Raw genomic sequence first — 26,723 nt, 5'->3', positions numbered from 1 at the left:
GGATCTGGTGCACAGTTGCTTACCTCCAGCTGATGCAATGCTGCCACTGGTGTACTCTCCACTATGAGCTCCTCTAATGACCTAGTATGGCTAGGCTCAGACGTGGAATGGAGTGGAGGTGGGATGGGAGATGGGTGAAGAGTGTTCATGGAAGTTTGTGACAAGGATGGCTGAGGACCTTGTAAAGGACTTGGCTCCTGACCTGGTGCCTTGTCCTCCGTCAGTCCCAGCATTTCGGACTCTTCAGGACCCAGTTCTGCTTGCTGTCCCCTCTCAGTGCTCTTCAGCAGCTCCCTCCGACTCTCCTTGGCTTTGCGGCAGGTGTGGATGTCTGAAGCTGTATCTTCAACTAGAGGAGAGAATCAGTCTTAGTCTAGTGACTTTTCAAAGCATAGGGCATCACAGTTCTAAGTCGCGATCGCACAGCTCAAAGATGCTTTCAAGTGGCCCCCCAACAGCAATTTATTCGACCCCAGGATACAGATACCTAAGGCAAAATTTTCTGTACCTGCGCAATGGGTTTGTGGCCCTCTCTACATTGTTGGCTAGAAGAACAATCTTAAGCAAATGGAAAGACTCCAGACCTCCAACAGTGTTTCAATGGTTCTCTCATATTATGTCCTGTTTAAGTTCAGAAAAACTTAGATATCACATATTTGATTCATCGGTGAAATCTAAAGATACATGGTGACCTTTTAGGTCTTCTTTTCATTTGATGTAAATGTTTTAAATGAAATTAGATGTACTCAATCTTCCAGATGAAATAAAAAGCTACAAATTATATGAAAGCCTGCTCAGATGTTTATTTTTGGTTAGTTTTATTTAATAGAGTAGGTTAGGTGTGTTTATATATATATATATATATATATATATAATATTTTTGATGTCTTTTCTGTCTTCATCCAGTGCAGTGGTGGGGGAACCGAGTTTATACTGCTTGAACTTTTATCTTGATATCTGTACAAATGTGATACCGTATTTTCAGTTTTGTTCCCTTTTCTTCATTGTGCTCTATTTATTATAAAAGCCAATAAAAAACATTTTTTTAAAAAGTTATCTGAGGCAAGCATCGCTGCCAGTGATCTTGCAACTATGCTTCACTCCATGTAATGGACCCAGCTGAAGAAGCATTCCTTGGGCACCACCACACTCATCCAAGAGGTTATCCTTCAAATTATGTCTGACCAATGAGACTGAAGCTTATTGAGCTCAGGATGGCACTAAACCAAGTCAAGTCTGATCCTCAACCATATCAGTGCTTCCCAGTGCAGATCACTAGATTCCAGGACATGCTCCGTTCCCGCTGCTGTCATCAGGAAGGAGGTGTTCATACTACTAGGTCCAGGAATACCCCATAACTATCAAAGACCTGAACAACAGAATCACTCAGAGACTAATTTAAGGACTCATATTTTGCTTACTATTTATCTATACCTACATCAGCATTTGCACAGTTTATTTACAGTTCTTTCTTTGAGTACAGTTTATAGTTATTAGGATAGAAATTCTGTAGCCTTCAGAAAAAGAATCTGAGGGCTGTATATGAGGTCCGACAATGAATTTTGAACTCGGTAGTGAGCAATAGGAACATCCCTTCAAAAATTGGACATATGGAGGCCATTTGCTGGTCTCAGCTGAGGTGGGCTGAGTGATATAGGTTAAGAATCAAACCCCTGCCAAACTGAGCCATGGCCCCCACTTTTTATGATCCTTTGAATTATTTGTGTGCCTGTTCGCTTGCTTGTATTGGCTTCTGTAAACTTCCCTAAATCCCTCGCCGGTCCCCAGTTTCCATTTACTACCTTTCTTTTGAAAATGTTATTTATAAATGATAATAAATCGAACCATCAAAATACAAGCCAATACATAATATTTTATCCCATATAACCCCACCCCTATCCCTCACCCCTTCCAACTCCCCTCTAAACTACCCCAAAAGAAAGAAAAAAAGGAGATCAACTAAAATAATACCATTTGATTATTTGGCATGGTTTGGGACAACACCATCAATGTATGGGAAAGAAGATATTAATGTTAAATCACATATATTCCATATACAGGCTCCAAGTTTTAACAAAAAAGGAATAATTATTTTGTAAATTAAATGTTACTCTTTCCAGTGGAATACAAGATCTCATTTCCATGTGGCATCTTTGAAATCTCAAGTTAGTCTCATTTTTCCAAGTAATTGCAAGACATTTTCTAGCCACAGCTAGAGCCAATCTCAAAAAAAGCAATTTGAAATTTATCTAATTTTAACTCCAAACTCAAATTTTTTTATATAACCCAGTAAAAATATCATAGGGTCAAATGGGATTTTAAATTTCAACATAACCTCCAAAAATTCCTTGATTTTGTTCCTCATTTACTAAATGTTTTGATTAGCTTTCTTTGTTGGGTCCACAGTGGCAATGGCTTTGCCCTTGCGATTGATCCATTGCCCTCTGCTGCTTTCTGCACCCATTAACCACGTCAGGGGATGTACATGGTAAAAAGCAGGACAACCTTTGCTGCGCTTCAATGGGCAAATGACTGAAGGCACTCACCTGCCCACGTCTGGCTGTGGCTCATACTCCTCTGGTCTGAGACATGATTGACCTCTGACCAGTCATCGTCAGACCTCTCAGTGAAGGTGCAGGGGGTCTGCCCAGTGGTCAGCTTTCCCTGCCCAGCTCCAGGAGATTGTTCCTCTTTATGGCACATGGTGTCCCCTTCAGGACTAAATGCTTCAGAATGAAATGAAGGTGCAGTAATTAACAGATGCAAAGATCATATTAACACCTCATGTTAAAACTCAGCTTAAAACTTCTACCACTGAACAGCTGCCATTATCAACAATTTGTAACTTTTTTTAAAAAAATCACCTCATTTCAATAAATGTACCGGGGATTGTAGATCAATTGGGTATAATTGGGTGGCATGGGCTCGTGAGCTGAACGGGTCTGTTACCATGCAGTATGTCTAAATTTTTTAAAAATACATTTAAAATTCTACTGTGTAGATCTGCTTGGAGCCAGAGGACATTTAAGGGTGGGCCATGGACTGAAATCATAATTTTTTTAATGTTTTTTATGTAGTCGGTAGGAGAGAAGTACGGAATAAACTTGAAGAGGGCTCATAAAGTTTGAGCAGAGTCCATAGGCAAATAAAGGATGAGAATGGCTGCTGTAGATGTTCCTAAGTTACAATCCTTTAGAAAATAAAAACAGAACATCCAGAGATTACTTGACAATGGTAAATCGAGGTCAGCCCTTCTCTCGGGGGTTAACATGGGATAGTCAGCCACTTGCCCGATCTAACTTCGTCCCTCCCCTCCAGCTCCAGTCCAGAGCAAAAGGCTGCGCAAGATTCCAAGCACCATCCCACCTGTCAGTCAGTGAGGCCCAATCCCAGCAGGACCAGAAATGAAGTCAGAAGAGACAGCAGATGCAAGAATATAGAGTAAAAAAAACACCAAACTGGCGGAGCAAGTCAGTGGATCATCCCACATCCACAGAGGGAAGTTGACACTTCAGATTGAATCCTTACTAGGAATATTTGCAGGGAAAACTTGCAGAGATGGATTTTGTTTTCTCATCTATGTAAATTGGATGCTAGTAGCTAATTTAAATCTCTGTTCTTTTTCCCCCTCTTTGGCTAAGGTCATGAATGATATTTCTCTTTATCCCCAGTTAAAAAAAAGTCTTTTGTAAACAGTGGAGGAACAACAAATAATCATCCAATAACTCTGAATCTGATCATTAAACTCTGAGATTAAAACAAATGTTAGTGCGAAAACAGAAACATTAACAGATCCCAACTGCTATTGATTAATGCCGTCTCCTCACCATAGAGGAAAGGCAATACGAAACTAGGCAGAAGATGAAGATCCCACATCAGAACACTATCTGGTGTTGGCTGTCAGGCAGGGCCAGATTAAGGCCAACTGATGCCCTAAGCACAGCCCAATAATGGTTCCCCCTCAACCCTTCCAGTGTCTAACTGATAAAACATTAAGATTCAAAAAATGCTGAATGTGAAATAATAGTATATATGTTTTTTTTTTCATTTATTGTAGGTGGGGGGTGTGGGCTTTTTGTGGTCCCCTAGACTAGTTCAGCTGCACCATGGTGAATCCAGCACTGGAGAAAACTCTGTGATTCCTCCTTCCCTTGGTGCTCGAAGCATGTGCTTATTTTGCTTAATGGTTAATCCAGGCCTGCTGTCAAGTGGAGTGATTATCTTCCATTTACTCTCAGGCCAGAGACAAGCAATTAACTTGAGCACCTGTCCAATTGCCACATATTAAGTGTTAATGGGTTGTGAACATTTACCTAACTGTTGCCTCCTAGAGTGAATGAGTTCTCAACACTCTCAGAGATCAAAGGGTTAAAACTCAGGCAAGCCCATTAGATCAGATGGTTGGAAGATTATTATTCAATGAAAGAATATAACCACTTTACTTTATAGTTTGTGAAGGACTGGGTATACAGAGAGGAAAAGTTGAAAGGTAAGCAGGCAAATGGGATTAGCTTGGAAGGCATGGACAATATGGGCCAAAGGGCCTGTTTCCCTGCTGTAGACTATGTCACTATAGCCCCTTTCACACTTGCGTCCCAGTAAATTGGCTGTTCAGTGTCCTTGGATAGGAATGGGGGTTTGGCCTTTCACACTAGACCACTCCTAACCAGGACCCTGAACACCTTCACACTTGCAAGGATCTATCCCCGGCAATCGGTCTGTTTTACCTTTAATCGGAAGTGCCTTCATGATGCGGCATGCAAAAGAGAGAAGTGATTGCCAGTTTCACACTTGCCTGATCTCAATGCCAGCTGCTGCAGACGCCAGAGATTGTATTAGGGGTCGAGGCCGTCAATCCCTAGCGTGAGATGACGTCATCTCACGGCGTTGGGCAGATTTTGCTTTCACACTTACCACTTTGAAGGCCGATTGGCGTTCGATTCCTGGGAATCACTGTCAAGTGTGAAAGGGGCTTATGATTGGCTGGCTGGGTGCACAATGAGAGCACATGAGCATCTGTTAAATTGTGACGCAAACTGGGAAAACTCCTTTAGGAAAGAGGAAGAAAATGGGAAACCTCCACAAAATATTCTGTCACTATCTTTACTCTCATCCTTTCAGACAAGTTCTCCTCTGTGATTTGCTGGGCAGATGCACAAAGGAAAAACAAAAGCTGGACGATTCTTGACCATTTCCACCAAACCATTTAAGCAACAAATCTTCACACTGTGGAGAGATGATCCAGTTCACCTGGAGAATACAGATAACTATGTTTGTGAAATGGTGCCAAATCAGCAAGAGCATGTTTTAAGGATGTTAAAAAAAATGGAATACTAATTCACCATCATCCACTCATTTTACATTACTGCAGTAGGTCTTGTGTGTGTGTGTGGGAAGGAGCGCAGGGTTCTGTTCAATGTCATTGAATTAAATGATCACTGTTGTAGCTCTCGATCAGTGGTTCTCAACCTTTTTCTTTCCACTCACATACCACTTTAAGTATTCCATATGCCATAGGTGCACTGTGATCAGTAAGAGATTACTTAAGGTGGCATGTGGGTGGAAAGAAAAAGTTTGAAAACCACTGTTTTAATTGTACCTAATTGACTCGTTATGTGCACGGTTTCATAGCTCCAAAGGAAATGGGCCAATGACCATTTTTCTCAAGCAAAATATTCCAGTAACAATTGGGTCTAGAGCAGTGGTTCTCAACCTTCCCTTCCAACCTTAAGCAATCCCTTACTAATCACAGAGCAACGATGGCATAGGAATTACTTAAAGTGGTATGTGAGTGGAAAGAATGGGAACGACTGCTCTAGATATTCCTTGCTTTAGTTTCTGTCACGAGTCTCATTTAAACCTTGGTGAGAAATGTTAAGCTTTTACCCACAACACAGCTATGAAAGTGTGAGGGGCAATTTTTCAAATTAAACCAACATGCCTCGTCTGCTTTCTCAAGTAAGTGTCTTCAAACATCTCCTCCTTATACTTAGCCCTCATACAAAATCATTTAAACTACTCATCTGTCATGGCCACATCAGTATTTGTGGGACCTTACTGTATGTAAATTATGTCATGTATTTCCTCTATTACTGCAATGATTACATTTCAAAGTACAGTCCTTCCTTTGCTTTGGGATCATAAATCATATAATTTGGATGCATTTTTTCCTTTAAACAAACTGAACAATTAAAAATAGTTGCAGAGGCCACTAAATACACGTCATGCATCCCCCCTGACAGTAAATGACTCATTCACCCACTCACGAGTACTGTTCGCTGAGGTGGATGTGTTTACTTGGGAACACCGAGAGCTCCTTGACCTTTTATTTCTAGTGCCCGTGGTGCAAGGTTCCATCACTTGAACAGGCTGGTGTTCCTTTTCTCTTCCAGAAGGCAGCACATCTGGTGACGTAACACTCAGTTCTGTACTGCTTGTTAATTCGTGATTTTAAGGCTCCACCTGAAATGACGAACTGGTCATCTTCCGGAAGTATATTGAAGCCCGAATATCCTTACAATGGGAACATGCGGTGTCCACGGGAGCCATGGTGGGGCGGGAGGGGCGATTCTGGGAGCTTTGGGTGCCGGAGGGAGCACACTGCATCCTAGATAGGGATGGAAATCTTTTTAATATATTTGTCTTGTGTTATCAATTGGACTGATTTGATGAAATTACGTTAATAAAGATTTTTGTAAAAAAAATGTCAAGTCAAGTCACCTTTATTTGTTGTTCATACCATGCTCACATGGTAAAGATGAGAAAGCGCTTCTCCAGGACCACAGAGATAATTACATAAATATGGGTTAGAACAGAAATTCAATGCATTTAAAATATTTAAGACTTGTACATTAACAGTCCACAGTACCCAACCCCCCAAATGTTCTGAGAATTCAGGAGTCTGATGGCTTTGAGGGAAAAAGCTGTTGTCCAATCTGGACGCATGGACCCGAGCGCTATGGTACTCCCAACCAGATGGCAGAAGGGAGAACAGTTTACGTGAGGGATGTGTGGAGACCTTCACAATGTTTATTGCCTTTCGCCTGCATTGAGTGTTGTAGATGTCCTTCATTTTTGGAGGAGAGCCCCCAATGATCTTTTCCGCTGACTTCACTATCCTCTGCAGGATCTTGAGGTCTGAAGAGGTACAAATTCCAAACCAGTCGGTGATGCAGTTGCACAGGATGCTCTCGATACATCCTATGTAGAATATAGTGAGGATGGAGGGTGGGAGATGAACTTTCCCCAGTCTTTGCAGGAAGTAGAGGCGCTGCTGGGCTTTCTTGGCTATGGAGCTGGTGTTACAGGACCATGTGAGATTCTCCGTCAAGTGCATTCCAAAAAACTTGATACTCTTGATAATCTCAATGGTGGAACCATCAATGGTCAGTGGATCGTGGTTTCTCCCCCACTCCCTTCCAAGCCCTCTTGAAGTCAATAACCATCTCTTGTTTATTTGATGTTCAGATACAGGTTGTGCACCAGTCCATTAGTGACTGCACATTATCTCTGTACACTGACTTGTCATTTTTACTGATCAGGCCGTGTTGTCAGTGTTGTGTCGTGTTGTCAGTGAACTTGATGACGTGGTTCAAGCTGTGCTTAGCTCCACAGTCGAGAGGCAGCAGAGTGAACAGCAGTGGACTGTGCACACAGCTCTGGGGGGCCCCCTGCGCTCAATGTGATGGTCTTGGAGATGCTGTTTCCGATCCAAACTGCCTAATTGAAGAGGGAGGCATTTAGACCCAGCAGGCTCAACTTCCTTATCAGGTACGGTGGTACGATTCTGTTGAATGCTGAGTTGAAGTCAATAAACAGCATTTGAACATACGAGTCCTTGTTTTCCAGGTGGGCGAGTGCTAGATGGAGGGCAATGGCATCGTCCATAGAGTGGTTGGGTCTGTATGTGAACTGCAGGGGGTCTAGTTATGGGGATAGCAGGAGCTTAATGTGACCCATGATGAGCCTCTCGAAGCACTTCATAATGATGGGTGTGAGTGCGACAGTCATTGAGGCAGAACACAACTGACCTCTTTGGCATAGGGACAATGGTGGTGGCTTTGAAGCACGTTGGGACCACGGCACTTCTCAGGGAGATGTTAAAGATGTTGGTGAGAAGATCTGCTAGCTGAGCTGTACATCCCCTGAGCACTCAGCCAGGAATATTATCCGGTCCAGCAGCTTTCCGCGGATTGACCTTGCTTAGCTCTCTCTTCACATCGGTCACTGCAAGACACAGTACCTGGTCATTTGGAGGAGAGGCGGTCTTCTTTGCTGCAACGTCGCTTTTCACCTCAAAACGCACGTGGAAGTTGTCCTGATGCAGAACTGAGAGTTCCCCCATTGATCCAATGCTGACACAATAAGATTCTCTGCCAACTCACAGCAAAATGTCAAAAAAACACCCTGGGTACCAGTCTGCAAGGAGGTAAAACCATTTATTTCAATTATGGAATTAAACAAAGATAGTCCATGTGGACGATGAAGCGATTCGGTCTTTTACTCAAAACTAAGCAGGTCAGGCAGCATCAATAGAAAGTAAAAGGCAGTCAACATTCTGGGTCTGAGCTCTTCATCAGGAGTGTTGAAAATCAGGCAGATGCCAAATGAAAAGATAGGGGAAAGAAGGAGAAAAAGCACAGGCTAAAAGGTAAGAGATGGGAGGGTAGAAGAGGGATGGGGGGGTGGAAGAGTGCCGAATGTAGCTCTCTGAAGGAAGGGAAAGGGGTGGGGAGTTGGAGGAAGGGAGACCGATGGATGAGAGAGAGACTGGGGGAGAGGGTTAACAGAAACTGGAGAAATCAATATGGATTCCATCCGGTTGGAAACTGCCCAGACAGAATACAAGATGTTGCCCCTCCAATTTGCAGGGGCCTCGATTTGGCAGTGCACGAGGCCATGGACAGATATGTTGGGGTAGTAATGGTGCAGGGAATTAAAATAGTTGGCCACACGGATGTCGTTGCTGTGGCTGGGAACAGAAGCAAAGGTGCTCAACCAAACAATCTCCCAGTCTATGACCAGCCTCCCCGATGTAGAGGAGGCCGCATCGGGATTTTTACACTCTGCCTCAGTGTTAACCGTCCTTCCTGAAAGATCATCCATTGACATAATCAACATGAAGCTCCAGTCATTGTTGTCATACTAACCAGCAGTTTCCTTCACAAACGTATCCGCACATGTTAAGTGTTTCCGCATCTTCTTTAGAACCCGCCGCTGTGACCTGGATATCCGAAAGTCTAGGACATGGCACCTGGCACGGTAGTAAAGGAAGAGAGCCTTTCAAAGCTGGAACATCAAGTTCAAGGTCATTAAACCTGACTGTACACACACAACCAAACAAATCGGCATTTCTCTGGACCATGGTACACACACGCAACACATTTCTAACACACCACACAATAATCACATTCAAACATAAAAATAATATAAAATATGAACCAAAAAAACATCTAGGGAGACCTTTTTTTTTCAGGGAATCCAGAAGGTGCAGAGTGACGTATGATTTAGAGAACAGAAAGAAGTCCCCTTCCAGGTTTAACATTTTAACTCCATAACACATTCATCAATTCCTCGCTCCCTCCAATTTGTCCAGCTTCCTCACTATTTCTGTGCTATTTGTTGCACACCTTCCATTTTCCACATTCTCACCTCTTTCTGGATAGAGAGGTTTCTCCTGGATCTGTGCCCTCTGTTCAGTCAGGACCCTATCCTTGGACTCCAGGCCGTAATGATCTCCCCATTTATCAAATCCCTTCACAACTCGAAATAGTTCTACTCATTCTGAAGGGGAAGTGCCCGGGTCTGTTTCACTTTTCCTGGCAGTTAGTTGGCTCCTCCCTAATTGTTATTCTTTCACTCAGTGTGACAAACCACTCTAGTTCAATCCTTGATTTCTTGATCTGTCCCATTTTCCTGCTAAGCACAGCAAGGTCAGAGTTTTGTACATTTGTGCATCTGTCCGAACCATCAAATGTCGACTGGCATTCTAAAAAATTCCTGTCAATCGTGAAGCCAATTTTTGTATCATTGGGAAATCTAAATCATTAATATTCACCATAAAAAGCAATGGGTTGAGTATGGAGCCCTGTGGAACTCCACTGGTAACAACCTTCCAGTCACGAAAACACCCATGAATCTTTGCTTCCCGTTACTTTGTACTCGAGCAGCTGCAACTTGGAGGCCTTTGGACCTAGTGATGGAAGATGTGGATCAGATTGGGTAGTTCTATTCCAAAGTCACAGACACAATGGGCTGAATGGTCTCCTTCTCAAAACTTATCTATAATCTTCTTTCTAAAAAAAAAGTAGGACGAGGCTATTCAATCTCGCCTCAAAATTAATTCTGTTAATCTTAGAAATTGACCGAATGAACTGTCCTTGAACTTGATGACAAATCCACCAGCACTATGGAGACTAAATTATGCGCAATGTTCCTGGAATGATCTCACCAAAGGATTAAAATGTGTTTATTTGAATTCCTTTCCAATAAAGACCAATTTACCAAACATGGACAAGAGTTAAAATTATGCTTTATTTGCTCTAGGAGAGAGTGTTAGATGTGTAGATGTCCTTTACTTCCTTATGAATGCAGATCTCAGATTTATTGTCAGAGTACATATGTGATATAACACACAACTCAGATTCTTTTTCATGTGGGTGAAGAAGAATTACCACATATTGGCAGTGCCAGAAAAAAACCTGACTCAACGTTCACATGTAAACAGATAAAGAAATGTAAACAAACTCTTCAATGCTGAGATTTTTTTTTTAAAGTTCAAAAATAAGAGTTCTTAAATGTTCCTGGTTGAGTTTGTTGTTGAGGAGTTTGATAGTGGAGGGGTAGCAGCTGTTCCTGGTGGTACGAGTCTTGTGGCACTGACACCTCTTTCCTGAAGAACAGTGCTGGGTGCTGTAGATCCTTGATGATCGCTGCTGCTCTCAGATGGCAATGTTCCCTGTAGATGTTCTTGATGGTGATGCCCTGGGCAGTGTCCACTACCTTTTGCAGAGCACTCAGGAGTATTGGTGTGCCCAGACTAGATTGTGTTGCTGCCAAACAGCACACTTTCCATCATACCTCTGTAGAAATTTCTCAAAGTTTCTGATGTCAAATCAAACCTCTTCAAACTCTTAAAGAAGTAGAGGCGCTGACGTGCTTTCTTCACGATGCCATTGGTGTGTTGTGTCCAGGGAAGATCCTCTAAGATAGTGACTCCCAAGAACTTATTCACCCTCTCCACCTCTGATCCCCCCCAATGATCACTGGATTGTACACAGCTGCTTTTCCCTTCCTGAAGTCGATAATCAGCTCCTTGGTTTTGGGGACATTGAGTGAGGTTACTATTGGTGCACCGTTCAGCCAAGTTTTCAAACTCCCTCCTGTATGCTGGCTAAATGCGCTTTTTATACAACCCACTACCGTGGTATCATCAACAAATTTGTAGATGGTGTTATTATTGTACCCAGCCACACAGTCATAGGTGTAGAGTGAGTAGAGCAGAGGGCTAAGAACACAGCCCTGTGGTGCTCCAGTACTAATGGAGATTGTGGAGGAGATGTTCTTTCCAATCCTCACTGATTGTGGTCTGGAGGTGAGAAAATCCAGGATCCAATTACATAGTGGGGTGTTGAGTCCCAGGTCTTGGAGTTTTCTGATCAATTTTGAGGAGATGATGGTGTTAAATTCAAAGCTGTAAGCAATAAAGAGCATCCTGATTTATGCACCTTTGCTGTCCAGGTGTCCCAGGACTTTGGGTGGAGCCAGTGATATGGTATCTGCTGTAGACCTGTTGTTACAATAGGTGAAATGGAACAGATCCACATCGCCACACAAACCCGGGCTGATTTGCTTCAACTGCTGCGTGACATACTGAGTTTCTCCTGCATGTTTGCATATTACTTTCCACCCCAGCATCCACAGACTTTCTTGTTTAATCCCTTTGTACACCCATCCTGCATCTGTGTTTAATGGGTCAAAATTGTCCCTGACCTAAATGGAAGTTCTGGATAAATCACATGCAGAATGATCTACCTTCCATACACTGGAACCTCCTATCTGGTGAGCTGGGAAATGTATAAATTCAATGAAGACCGTGATCTTACACTAGGTGCAAAGAGATGTGCTTACCTCATTGGGTAGGTGGGGCAACATGTGATGGGCATAGCGGCTTTGTACAGATACTTCCCACTCCTAGACACAACACAAAGAATTGGAGTTAACATGAAATAGCATGCATTTATCAGAGACAAACCAACCAAATATTCTCAGTATTATTATATACAAATTTTCTAAACTCCTGGATTAGATGGCTGTGTTGGAAGTTTGTTTTTACATAGGATCATAAATAAGACTGGAGTTTATCTTGAGAAGGTGACATTGGGTTGATTTTTGTCCTCTGTGGCTCATCAAAATTTTTGCAAAAATCCTTTTTACTCCTGGTTGGATGGCCAGTGTTTTGCATCAACACAGACTAAGGTACAAAGGCGAGCACATTAAGAGAGTGCTCAGAGGTGATGTGCTCCATTCTTCGTGCCAGATGATGCAGATGTCCATCTCATCTTCCATTTGATGAGGATTTGACAGTGTCTGCCCCCGTGTGGCTTAGTTCACGATGACCTTTGCAATGTCGGTCAGAAACCAAGCAGGCCCTCAGCATGAAGAACGACAATAGGTTGTTGTTGTTGCTTAAGTCATGACTTGCGCTTGACTTGGATTAAAGTGAAGGAGAGTTTCGCAGGTCGTCAGCCTCACTCTCTCACCCTGGCCGAGCTGGACCCAGTGGCAAGACATAGTCAAGACGGCTGGAGACAGTTCAGGATGCAGTTAATGGCCAGCAGTGATAATGATGCTGGTTTCCCAATGGAAAGCAGTTATTATATTTTGTTTCAATTTTAAATTTGATTTCCCCGTAATATTAATGTTCATCCTAATCTCCTAATTAAGTACTACCCATTATCAAGATTAATCCTGTTCCCCTGTTCTGTGAACTGCTTTAGTGAATCCACAGTAGCGGGGCAGTGGGGCTGTTTCTTTACGTGTTGCAGGAAAATGTAAGCTTTAAGCCCACTCTATCTCTCTACACATGCCAATAAACAATTCAATTAAGATTGAAGGTGAGAGAGAAAAAGATTGAAAAAGAACTGGAGGGACAACTTTTTTACCCCCACACAGAGGCCGGTGACTATGTGGAACGAGCTGCCAGACGGAGAGGTAGATACGGGTGACAATTTCGACATTTGAAAGATGTTTGGGGAGGAAAGGCCTGGAGGGATACGGGCCGAGTGCAGGAAAATGCAGCAGCACAGATAGGCAAATTGGTCAGTGTGGGTGAGTTGGGCCAAAGGGTCTGTTTCTGTGCTGCACACTGAGACCAGAGTACCCACTGATGAAGCAGAAGCCTGTCTCAAGGCAGACACGGAAAGTCAGGAAGATAAGTCCCAAAGAAGACCCCAAGGGGCAAGGGAATGCTTATTTCTTCAGACAGTGATCAAAATATTCATATTGGTTCATGGGTTTGTGCCAATTGGATTATCTTTAATCTGCTACGTTTCGATTTGAACATAAGCACTTTCTTTGCTCCTATTTGCAAATACTGTGTGTTGAATGCAATGTGTACAACAAGTTGAATAGAGTTGGCTACCAGTTGTCAATATGATGTTTGAGACATACAAGAAACTGCAGACGCTGGAACCTGAAGCAAAACACAGCAGGCCGAGCAGAATGGGTGGGAGAAAAAGAATGGTTGACGATTAATCTGAGATCCTTTCTCTCGACTCAGTGAAGTGTTTCAGTCCAAAGTGTGGACCATTCTCCCACTGATGCTGTTCAATCTGCTGAATTTCTCCAGCAGATTGTGTCAATGTGATGCTATTGTTCACCAGCTCTGAAATTGTTATTGTATAAATGTAACTAGTGTTCACAAGCCGATATTTTAAGAATAACTGTGATTACCCTGGGTTATTTCTTTAACGTACATGAGCCTTCAGTTTAAGTATATTTATTTCTTTGCTCATCATTGTTCAATTCTTTATTTAAAAGGGGAAGCGATGTGGCAAATGTCCATTTGGCCAAGGAGGGAGGAATAAAATTAAGGAGGGAGTATTGCAGCTACCAAAGGGTACTCTGTCCTATTACATTTGTAGTTCTACAAATTTACTGGAAACTCCACATTTGGGCGGCACGGTTAACATAGCAATTAACACAACACTGTTACAGCCCCAACGATCGGGACCAGGGGTTCGAATCCTGTGCTGTCTGTAAGGTGTTTGTACATTCTCCCTACTTCTGCAAGGGTTTTCCCCGGGGGCTCTGGATTCCTCCCTCCGTTCGAAATGTACAGGGGTTGTAGGTCAATTGGATGGCACAGGCTCGTGGGCCAAAAGGGCCTGTTACTGTGCTGAATGTCTAATTTTTTTTTTAATTTAAATTTTTTTTAAATTAAATCTAATGACACTTGGAGGCCAGTTAAAAGAGTTCACACTTTACACGGCAGTCATTGGTTACAAAGGCAACCAAGAGGCCAAGACAGGTTGGGTTAAATAGGAGGCAGTGTCAATATGAAGAATCCAAACAAACTGGGGTAGAAATACTGACTTAGCTTCTTGCGCTGGATGTGCAAGAGTGGGTTCATGTTAAATTCCCTCTTCTGAAATTCCGAGGAATGTTCCTGGAGATAGAAGATGAAGAGGGAACAGGCTTGGATTGTGCAGGCAGTAGCAATCCACTTCAAGTTCAAATCAGGATCAAATTTATTGGCACCAAGATGCAGTGAGCCAAGCAGTAAGTAGACCATACATTGCACAACAATTACCACCGTTGATCTTCAAAGGATAAGCAAACTTATTCACATCCTTCATTGGGAACTTACTGGAATGAGTCAAGTAGACCAGTGATTTTCAAACTGCTCTCCTAAGCTCCATACCACTTTAAGTATTCCCTATGTCATCGGTACTCTGTGATTAGTAAGGAATTGTTTAAGGTGGTATGTGAGTGGAAAGAAAAAGTTGAAAACCACTGTTTTAATCATCCCTAATTGACTTGTTATGTGCACGGGTTCATAACTCCAAAGGAAATGGGCCAATGACAATTTTTCTCAAGCAAAATATTTCAGTAACAATTGGGTCAAGAGCAGTGGTTCTCAGCCTTCCCTTCCCACTCACATACCACCTTAAGCAATCCCTTACCAATCACAGGGCACTGATGGCATAGGTGGAATGGGAATCTAGGGGAGCAGTTTGAAAACTACTGAAGTAGATCCTCAACAGCAAGACCCTCACTGACAAAAGGCAAAGGAGGAAAAATCCAACACCCAACCCCAACCAACCAATTTTCCCCTGCAACCGCTGCAACCGTGTCTGCCTGTCCCGCATCGGACTTGTCAGCCACAAACGAGCCTGCAGCTGACGTGGACTTTTTACCCCCTCCATAAATCTTCGTCCGCGAAGCCAAGCCAAAGAAAGAAGATATCAAGGTAACGGCTCCTCTTGCTGGGGATAATGAGAACAAGCCCCATCCATGTTGAGAAACATTGGCTATTGTTCTGCACAAGGCAGATATAAAAAAGATTGAGTACAGAATTGAATACTTTTTTTTGCCTTCAGGAGCATTAAATACCATTCTAAATCCATTAGAAAATAATCAAAAACATTTAAAAACTGCAGATAAAACGGAAAATACGTGGAATATTTAGCAGGCCAGGCAGCATCTATGGAGGGTAAATAAAGTTCTCCTTTTACCATGCTTGCCGAAATGACAAACCTGATTAGTTTTCTAAGAGGGGAGAAAGAACAAATGCATTAAGTGAAATAGAATTTAAAAATTAACTATCAGGATGGGAAAATTAAAAATCATTCAAACATGTAGGATAAAAATCAGAAAGTACTGACACTTTAATCCATTATACTGCTCTTCTCCATTGAAATCAATGAGAAGAATTACTTCTCATCATCAAATCTTGCTGAGGCTGTACTCGTTGGAATCCAGGAATGATGAGACCTCATGAAGAGTGTACTGCTGAAGGCCATTTGTAGGATGCAGTCAGGAACAGAATTGGGACTTGCACAGTTACAAGCACAAGTACTTGAATTCAAAATCCCAGAGGAAGACATCACAAAAGCGAGAGAGCGAGCTAATCAGAGGGAAAAGGAGAGCCCTAAACTTGCAGCCTAAATGAGGCTAAATGAGGCCTATTACTTAGTTTGACTTTTCTTATATACGTACAAGAAAAATCCATGCAAAGCTGTGAGACAGACAAAGAAAAAGAATAGAGAAAATTACCTGGACTAAGCAATGAAAGAGCCAGAAGGAGGAAAAGAATCAGTGAAGAGAAAGATATTGCTTCATCAGAAATTGTTGAAAAGCTGGAGATTTTTGGAGAGTTACAAATCCTTTTAATCATCTTAAATTATTCAATTAGATCAATGGTTTTCAAACTGTCCCCCTAAATTCATATCCCACTTTAAGTAATCCTTATGCCATCGGTGCTCTGTGATTAGAAAGGGATTGCTTAAGGTGGTATGTGGGTGGAAAGAAAAAGTTTGAAAACCACTTTTAATTGTACCTAATTGACTCATTATGCACACGGTTTCATAACTCTAAAGGAAATGGGCCAATGACAATTTTTCTCGAGCAAAATATTTCATTTACAATTGGGTCTAGAGCAGTGATGTCATAGGGATTGCTTAAAGTGGAATGTTGGTTTAGGTGGGCAGTTTGAAAACCACTGAATTAGATTATCCTATAATCTTCTATACTCAAGAACCTACAAACCTAGTTTCTGTAAACTATTCCCATAATTTAATTGTTTAACAGGCATCCTGGATTTTCCTGCCTTCCCACATGCCTACCCTATATGACCTCAATGCCCTTTCACTGGATAACTCACCTATTAATCAAACTTTCGCCATGTAACTTCACTTTCCAACACTGCAAAGTGGCATAAAGCAATTCATCGTAACACTAAACAGCTGTGTGAATACTTTTTCTCTAATCTTGGGGTTATATGTACCATCGACTCCAAATTATTCTCCTTCCTGTCACATGTTCCCTCCCTACACTGACCATAACCATATAACCATTTACAGCACGGAAAGAGTAAGGGCATAAATGAACCAGGTGAGTTTTTAAATAATAGTCTGTATGTCGCAAAGATTCTTTGCAGTACTTGCCATAGAGGAATTCAAATATATAGTTGTATAACCTCTAGGCTAGCAGGAATATAGTTTGACACATTCAATTACCCTCTATCAGTCACTATTAAGATGGGCGGGATTTGGCCTATCTTTCTCCATCCATTCATAAATGCATTGACCAGCTGTTCTTTGGGGAGATAAGGAAATGATTGGTAATGTTGCCCATCTAACACTTTATCTACTAAATTGTCACTTCCAACCAAAATCAGCTAACTCAGCACAGAACAGGAATTAAACCCAGGACTTCTGTGGGTTCAGCTAAACAGAGGCGGAATTCAGAAACCGTCAGGTTCTCTGCAGATCTCTTACCGCAATCACTCAAGGTTTCTATTCAATGCTGCCGGCACTCACCTGACCCAGCCCTTGTTCAGCAGTAGCTGGTAATCGTGGACTGACAGCTTGTGAGCCATGAGACCTGCAGAACGAAGAATGGACACTTAGTAGAAGGCACTACTCTCACTGCAAGCCAGCTTGAATTGTGTTCACCAGACATCCACTCAACACATCAATCATCTTCAGGCTTCACTCCAAAAAGACCAATGCCACAATTTTGCTGTAACCCTTTGGGCAGAGTGCAATTTGCTAAAGTGAAGATGCTGAGTTTTAGTTCCATGAGAGACAAGCCCGTAATGTAAGGATACATTCACGGTGCTGAGAAATTACTACTTAATGCTAATGTTTGAGTGTGACTTCAAACTGACTCTCCTTCACGAGGCTGAATAGCCTTTTAAAAACAGAGTTTTTATTATTTTGCCACAACTGAAATAAAAATCAATGATCTGATCACCTCTTTCTTGAAGAACATGCTGTGTGCAAAAATTACAATGCTTCCAATACTCTAACAGTAATCACACTTCTAACAGACTCAGAGCTAAAAATAACTTTGGGGCATTCCTGGCCAAAGACAAGGGCTTCTTCCTTGCTTTCTCCAAACTGCAGTGACGTTTGGTGTCAATAGGTGCAGATGCTGAAAGGGTCAGAAATATTTAACATCTGTGGTAAGAGAAATCAAGTTAATATTACAGGCTGATAATCCTTCATCAGTTAGCTTTCAAATCACAGTCTTTTCATCAGTTAACCTGTTCTGATGAAAACTCTTCACTTTGTAACTCTCTTCCTCATTCAACCTCAACCTGCTGAGTCTGTCAGCATGAGTTAATGCATGAGATGCATTCCGAGAGCAAACAGGAATACTTCTTCACTGAACTGACATTTAGTGCCCTTGTGCTTTGAGTCCTGGCGCTTTGAAAAGAAAATCCAGTTTACAATGCAAAATGTGAATGGCAGCTGACAAAATTCATGAAGCTGAATTTTAACCCTTGTCTGAAAAAAAACAACACAGCACAGTTTGTTATCTGCATTTATGCAGAACCCTGTCTGTGCAGAGTTTGCATATTCTCCTTCTGGCCATGTCGGTTCAACCCCACCCACCCCATTTCCTCTCACATCCCAATGCCAGGAGGATCACGTTGGAGATACTCGGGAGGTTGCAGATGGAATGTGGAGCAACAAACAATCTGCTGGAGATACTCGGTGGGTCGGTCAGCTTTGGGGGAAATATAGAAGGGACATTAAGTTAGTAGAACTTCATAGGTACAAAAAGCATTTGTTGGTAATTAATCCTTGCTTTGAGGATAACACAGTTTGCAACTCTACTGACCACTATCCCACAGCACCAGCATCCTGGTTCAATTCCAGCATCGGGTGATGTCGGTGCTCCCTGTGACCACGCAGGTTGGCTCTGGGTACACCAGTTCCGTCTCATGTCCCCCAATAAATCAGAAGCTGCTAGTTTAATAAGTCATGGTAGAACAGGATATCAGACAGGGTTTCTCCTACCTGCTTACAAGCTGAGACTGCAGGACCCATTTGTTCCCTTGCTGGACAAAATGAGCTCCTACACTACATCTTGAGTCAGTGGGCTGGTCCATAGTCAAGGACACAGCAACTAAACACCATCATTAATGAGTTTCTTTTAAGACATACGGCATGGTAACAGGCCCAGCCCATGATCCCATGCCACTCAATTACACCCAATTGACCTACACCCCTGCTACGTTTTGAAAGGTGAGTGGAAACTGGAGCCCCGAAGGGAAACCCCACACAGTCACAGGGAGAATGTATGAACTAATTACAGACAGCATGGGTTTCAAACCCCAGTCTCTGGCACTGTGACAGCATTGTGACCTATTACTGGGGAGATCGGTCTAGTTCCATAGAAAGAGCCCTCTTCACCCCAATGAATCCACAACAGCTCACAGAGCAACCCCATTTCCCATTAACGTTGCCTTGCATCTGTTCTCCTTAAAGGCCTCCCGATTTCCTCAGATTCTACCAGCATTTAACCCTCTTTTCAATCTTCTTCAGCATGATGCTGAACCAAGCCATGAAAGACCCCAACAATGAAGACGCTGTTTACATCCGGTACCTCACGGATGGCAGTCTCTTCAATCTGAGGCGCCTGCAAGCTCACACCAAGACACAAGAGAAACTTGTCCGTGAACTACTCTTTGCAGATGATGCCGCTTTAGTTGTCCATTCAGAGCCAGCTCTTCAGCGCTTGACGTCCTGCTTTGCGGAAACTGCCAAAATGTTTGGCCTGGAAGTCAGCCTGAAGAAAACTGAGGTCCTCCATCAGCCAGCTCCCCACCATGACTACCAGCCCCCCCACATCTCCATCGGGCACACAAAACTCAAAACGGTCAACCAGTTTACCTATCTCGGCTGCACCATTTCATCAGATGCAAGGATCGACAATGAGATAGACAACAGACTCGCCAAGGCAAATAGCGCCTTTGGAAGACTACACAAAAGAGTCTGGAAAAACAACCAACTGAAAAACCTCACAAAGATAAGCGTATACAGAGCTGTTGTCATACCCACACTCCTGTTCGGCTCCGAATCATGGGTCCTCTACCGGCATCACCTACGGCTCCTAGAACGCTTCCACCAGCGTTGTCTCCGCTCCATTCTCAACATCCACTGGAGCGCTTACACCCCTAACGTCGAAGTACTCGAGATGGCAGAGGTCGACAGCATCGAGTCCACGCTGCTGAAGATCCAGCTGCGCTGGATGGGTCACGTCACCAGAATGGAGGACCATCGCCTTCCCAAGATCGTGTTATATGGCGAGCTCTCCACTGGCCACCGTGACAGAGGTGCACCAAAGAAAAGGTACAAGGACTGCCTAAAGAAATCTCTTGGTGCCTGCCACATTGACCACCGCCAGTGGGCTGATAACGCCTCAAACCGTGCATCTTGGCGCCTCACAGTTTGGCGGGCAGCAACCTCCTTTGAAGAAGACCGCAGAGCCCACCTCACTGACAAAAGGCAAAGGAGGAAAAACGCAACACCCAACCCCAACCAACCAATTTTGCCCTGCAACCGCTGCAATCGTGTCTGCCTGTCCCGCATCGGACTTGTCAGCCACAAACGAGCCTGCAGCTGACGTGGACTTTTTACCCCCTCCATAAATCTTCGTCCGCGAAGCCAAGCCAAAGACCAGCATTTAAATATTTCACAATGGCCAATTTACCAAGCAAACCACACATCTTCAGGATGTGGGAGGAAACTAGAAATCCCCCAGGGAAAATGTGCAACCACGGGGAAAGTATTCAAAAGCAATAGAGAACACTGCCAGTCATGACTGAACCCAAGTTACTGGTACAAGGCTTCTTCAGGTGCATTCTCCACCAAGAATGCGCCTGCAGGAGCAGAAGCGGCCCTTTGAATTGCCATTCAGATGGCAGCGCTAAAAGCACAGCGCTGGCCACCTGAAGGGACAGCTGCATTGGATGCGCCTCTGAGTGCACTCCGGCTCCTCTCTTCGGGCTGTCAGCCTTGGATGGATGGCTGGCAGTCAGAGATGGGACAGCCGGCGCTGTCCCCACACTGATACCAGTGTGGGATGTCCCCACACTGATACCACTGCACAGCTCTCCCAACAGCCCAACACGAGCCCCCACACCCACTCCCCCAACAGCCCGACACGAGCCCCCACACCCACTCCCCCAACAGCCCGACACGAGCCCCCACACCCACTCCACCAACAGCCCAACACGAGCCCCCACACCCGCCCCCCCACAGCCCGACACGAGCCCCCACACCCACCTTCCCCACAGCCCGAAATGAGCCCCCACACCCGCTCCCCCAACAGCCCAACACGAGCCCCCACACCCGCCCCCCCACAGCCCAACACAAACCCCCACACCCGCCCCCCAACAGCCCAAAATGAGCCCCCACACCCGCTCCCCCAACTGCCCGACATGAGCCCCCACACCACAGAATGACCAGCCGTCCCCACACCAACAGCCCGCGCTGGCCACCCAACAGTGTGGGGACTCACGTCAGGCTGCTGGGAGAGCGGGCATGGGGACCCATGCCAGGCCGTCGGGAGAGCTGGACAGCGGTATGGGACGTCCCCACACCGACAGCCTCTGCCTGCCACCCCACAGAGCGGGGACCCACATCGGGCCATTGGGAGAGCGGGGCAGTGGTATCAGGGTGGGGACATCCCGCGCCGGGGGGCAGGGGCAGCTGCAAGGGGAGCTGTCAGGCACTCACCAGCTGACTGGCATCCCCTTAGTAGCTGCTTTCTGGCGGCTGCATTCATGTGTGGGGGGGACCTCAGTGCTCTGGCGATTATCCCTCCCTGAGGAGGGTTGCAAAGTTCGCCTCGCAGGCGCCTCCTGCGCTTTCAAGTCCCTCCCAACAGCTACATATTGGCATAATATGCACCTTTACAATCAGGGATTTTGGCCACCTGAAAGTGCCTACAGTGACACAACAAGGCTACCAGATGTGTTCTCTGCTGTACCAAAACTGCATTTCTCCATCTCAAAAATATCTGCTCTCCATATTTCTAATGTTTTACATACGTTTGCTACAGTTCTTTTATTCTATTGAATAATCACCCCAACACTACCATAATTAAACAAATGGAATATATAGTTTAACCTGTCCTTAATTAATTTTGTTATTAATAATACTGTCTTTTAAAAATGTATGGGAGAATAACTGTAAAGTCAAATTTAAAATTTTCTTAGATCTGGTGTTTTGTAAACCAGGGAAAGTAAAGCCGCTTTCAGGTGGAATAGCTGGGAGCCAGTTGTGGATGTGTGCGAAGCGACATTCAGGTGGCAGCGCTGAAGGTGCTGTTCTGGCACCTGAAAGGTCCGCAGCGGGGAGAGGCTGTCGACTGTGGCCGTAGTCCTGCCTGCTTTCAGGTGCCTGGGGGAGCACTCAGAAGTGGAGAATACACCTACCAGAGGAGGGTTGGGTAAGTACTCTTCAGGTCAGGGTTCTCCACTTTCAGGTGGCCTCCCAACAGCCACATTCGGGTATTTTAGGCAGCTTTACGTTGGGGTATTCTGGCCAGCTTAAAGCGGCTTAAGTTTACAGTAAAGAACAGCAGCTTGCAGTAATTAACTAATGCATTAAATACATCTGTAATATCGATATTAAAAATGTGCACACAGTTGTGTTTCAAATGCACTCGTCTGCACAATTTCCGTGACACAGCTTTTAACAGCAATTAAACAGAAGCTGAGCTTTAGTGCAATGCAAAAACAGTGCTGAGGAATTAAATTGCCTTTTAATTCCTCTGGATGCTGCGTGACCATTTGCATTTCTCCAACACTTTGTAACAAATCAACACTGTGCACTCTCACCAACACTAAAAGGAAGATTGACAGAGCATGACAAGGGGAAGTTGTTTCAGTTAGAAGTAGTGTAGAGCTCATCGAAAGAGTCAAAGGCTTGATGATCCAAACCAAGGCTTTTATTAACTAGAAGACTGGAGCGTATCACATGTAGGTCAACCAGTCCAGAATGACCTGGTCTGGCTAGGAGCAACCCTTTAAGACCAGCCATTAGCCGTGGCTACACTCTCAGCCAATCGCAGTCATCCTACACTACAATCTATACATATACACATTGATGATAGAATCTGTACTATCACAAGTGGCAAGAGCAAAAATTGTAACCCCTCCCTCAACTCCAAACCCATAATCTCAGACAGTCAATTACTGGCTCCCAGTTTCAAAAGAGCAAAGGAACTGATATTAGCAATGAACAAATTTCTTCCGTGGACAAGTTTAAAACAATATATAGTGGATTTAAAAGTAAAACTTGGAAGAGAAATTGATGCAACAGAGACCGACAATACTTCACAAGGAGGAGAATTTTTCAAAGTAGAATGAATCACCCTGAGGAGCTGAGGTGACAATTTTATGCTCTCAACAACGCAGCTGAGAAATGTTCACTTAATAGAACAAGGATCTCATTCAGTTTTTGTTGCAATGTTTTGCCCAAATCCAAGGTCTGGGATTAGCATTAAAAAAAGCTATATGATTAGGACAATTTATAAAACATTTCTGGAGGCTTGCTCCAAAGAGACCAGAGTTTCCATCTCATTGGCTAGTTGTCACACCTCGCTTACCATAGCGAATTGGAGGAAGGTGGGTCATTGGAAGAGTGAAAGTTGGGAATGGAGAAGGGTATAATAGAGATGGGAGGAGGTAGTGAACCCACAATAGCAAAAACAGAGCCCCCCAGAGGCAATAAGTGACAATGGATTCGCCTCCAGTGCTCCCACAGTCTCTGCAGCTACTCAGAATCCAGCCCAAACCTGAGCTCCAGATCCAACCCTCACATTTTCTGTTTTATTACAAGACATTAAAAGAATCCTGAGCATCAAGCAAATTTCAATGATAACAAAGGTGGATGATCCAATTTCCATCTTGGATATTAATATTCCATCTCGGACCATCTTGGATTTTAATGATGTATTAACATGCACAAACTACAAATGGGAAATGATGTCACAATTAGACTGATTCACGAAGGAAGTGGCCAGTTTAATTTCCCAGTGGTGGGACTGCAACAGGAAGTAGAAGCAAACATTTCAAAATGTGCACAAATCATGTCTGATTAAGGCATTAACGAAACATGCACAAATGGGCCATTGTAGCAACTATTTACTACAATCACATTGTCTGCAGATTTTCTGGTTTCACATAAATAGCCCATTTCCAGGCACAGGTAATTTGGCTTAAAAATCCAGGATGCTATCCAACTGTAATGCAGAGGGAGTGCTGCATTATCAAAACTGCTGACTTTGAGTGATGGGGACATACAAAACCTCGGCGCTTGGTGTAGTGGAACCGTTGTTTATTCTGTTTGTACGTGTATGGCTGGCCCGCCCCTTGCTGATTGTACCTGTGGCTCCTCCCCTTGATTCCCTTCTTAAAGGTGGCAACGATATCACCCCTCCCTCAGAACAAGCTCTGGTCAGCAACATGAGACGTGCCTTCTGTTTATGGTAATAAAAGCACATCGGTCAGATAACTTCTAGTCTTTGGAGTTATTGATAGCCACACTTGGATGTACATGGGCAGGGCGAACTTGTGGCCCAGAAGGACCTGTTTCCATGGCGTATCTCTAGATTTAAAAAAAAAATTAAAATCCCATTCTCTTGACAGCCCATATCATCAACTGGAGCCTCCACATTGATGCATCACACAGAAGGCCCACCAGCGCTATACTTTGTGAGGTGTCTGAGGAGATCTGGTATCTCACCGAAGACTCTCGGTGACTTCTACAGGTGTACCGTGGAGAGCATTCTGGCTGGTTGCATCACTGTCTGATATGGAGGTCCCAAATCTCAGGATAAGGATAAACTCCAGAGGGTTGTTATCTGCCACCTCACAGGCACCAGACTTCACTCCATCAAGGACATCTACATGAGGTGGTGTCTTAAAGAAGCAGCCTCTATCCTCAAAGACCACCCAGGCCAAGCCCTCTTCACTCTGCTACTATCGGGGAAAAGGTACAGGAGCCTAAAGATGATCACTCAGTGGCACAAGGACAGCTTCTTCCCCTCTGCCATCAGATTCCTGAAAAATCAATGAAACACTACTATTGTTATATATATTTTTTTTAAATCGCCATGTTGTAAGATGGTTATAATAAGAAAGTTTACATTATGATGCTTCTGTAAGACAACGAATTACATGACAATAAATTCAGATCAAACAATAACTCATCTGGCGTTTGCTTTCTGTTGCTGCAGTTCTTCCATTACAATGATAACTGAAGTATCTCATTGTCTGCAATGACCCTTTGAAGGTCACAGAAGATCAAAGATTACCATGTTTTTTTGTGGTTTTTTTAATGTTTCAAAGAAACAAACACCGAGAATGTTCCATCTGTATAGGTGACCTACCCCATGGCATCTGAAGCATCTCCAACTGTGTTTATGAATATAAATAGTCCTGCATATTCCACACCCATGTATACCCACAGGCTGCATCATGTAACACATGAATTACATTCTATCTCACTGTGTCAACAGAGAAATTGGGTTGTTATGGTTACCGCTGTACTTCCTGTTGCACTGGTCGCCACAAACTTTTAATGGAAAAGTTAGAATAAACCCATATACAGTTGCAACCTTTATACGGTTTTCTCACTACTGGAATTATGTCACCAGTATAAGCCGTTACTTTGAGTAATTATCTTTTTTTTAATTTTTATTTTTCACACTATGAACCATATTAACCAAAATACACACAAACATTTCCCTCTTAAATATACACAGTGTGAGCAATTATCTTCTTGATATCAATGTTTATCAGTGAGTATTAAACTTAAGATAAATGAAACAATTACCAAAGATTTTGGTTTGTGCTGTAGGCCGAGAGATAGTCAGAATTAGAGTGAGTTTGTGCCAGAATCTATATGTGGAGAACTCTTGGTGCCAGCAGGGACCTGGCCGAATTAAGCATGCTCATGTGGCATTGCTACTTCCATTAACAGCTTTAACATTCACAGGATAACGAGGCAGAGCTTCTGGTGTTAACCCAGAGGAGTTAAACAAGAAAATCCACATTTGACCCAATAGAGGTGACTTTGTGGTCAGAATTAATCAAGATTTAAGATTACTTTATTGTCAGAACATGTAATATTACACAAAATTACCTTCTGCCTGCCGTAAGACAAAGAGTTGCCATTAGTATTGTCCGGCGCCCCTTACAGTAAGGGCGAAAGAGAAACAAAAGAGAGTCCCTTCACAGTCACTGAGTGTCCGTGGATTTGACTCCAGGATCCTCTGCAGCCGCACAGACTCCTCTTGGATTCATCAGTAAACCCGAGCTCCAGATCCAAACCTCTGACACGATTGGGAAGCCTTCAGAACCCAGGGCCTTTCAGGAGCTCTTTTTGCCCTCAACCCCCTCTTGAATCCCAGCTCCAGATATCTGGTTCCCATGAGCCAGTCTCCAGCAGCCTGCATCCCATGCAAGTGCCCCTGACCGCAGGACTTTGTGGGTCCCTCAGCCTCTGGTTTTCTGCTGTGATCACCATCCTGCAGGGTCGTTTCCTCTGCTTCTTCTTCTCAACAGGGTGGGTGGGGGGGGGGGGGGGGGGTGTTGGCATCCTTCGCTGGTCCACTGCTCTCCGGATGTCAGCAATCTCTTCGCCGCTGATGAGCACAGGCGCCGCCATCTTGGATGCAGACCTCACAGATGCAGG

The 26,723-nt window shown here is 43.8% G+C and overlaps 1 protein-coding gene across 6 annotated transcripts in view; it reads right to left on the bottom strand.

Annotated features, from left to right (window-relative positions):
• The window catches only part of LOC138741022 (arginyl-tRNA--protein transferase 1-like), an 87,850-nt gene that overhangs the window by 29,560 nt on the left and 31,567 nt on the right, over positions 1-26,723 (bottom strand). For 2 of the 6 annotated variants that reach the window (XM_069894473.1, XM_069894470.1), the window contains exons 2-7: positions 17,544-17,607; positions 12,130-12,192; positions 10,058-10,192; positions 9,150-9,253; positions 2,547-2,726; positions 24-349 (exon numbers count right to left, since the gene is read on the bottom strand). In XM_069894473.1, the coding sequence (XP_069750574.1) occupies positions 24-349; positions 2,547-2,726; positions 9,150-9,253; positions 10,058-10,192; positions 12,130-12,192; positions 17,544-17,607 (872 nt within the window). Of the gene's footprint in view, positions 1-23; positions 350-2,546; positions 2,727-6,266; positions 6,629-9,149; positions 9,254-10,057; positions 10,193-12,129; positions 12,193-14,595; positions 14,654-17,543; positions 17,608-26,723 lie in introns of those variants that run through there. The other 4 variants (XM_069894472.1, XM_069894471.1, XM_069894474.1 and 1 more) reach the window with 4 other exon arrangements.

The sequence above is a fragment of the Narcine bancroftii genome, chromosome 8 (assembly GCF_036971445.1).
Source record: "Narcine bancroftii isolate sNarBan1 chromosome 8, sNarBan1.hap1, whole genome shotgun sequence".
Classification (NCBI taxonomy): Eukaryota; Metazoa; Chordata; class Chondrichthyes; order Torpediniformes; family Narcinidae; genus Narcine; species Narcine bancroftii.
Note: the sequence above shows the minus strand (reverse complement) of the source record. Positions and strands in the feature narration are given on the sequence as shown.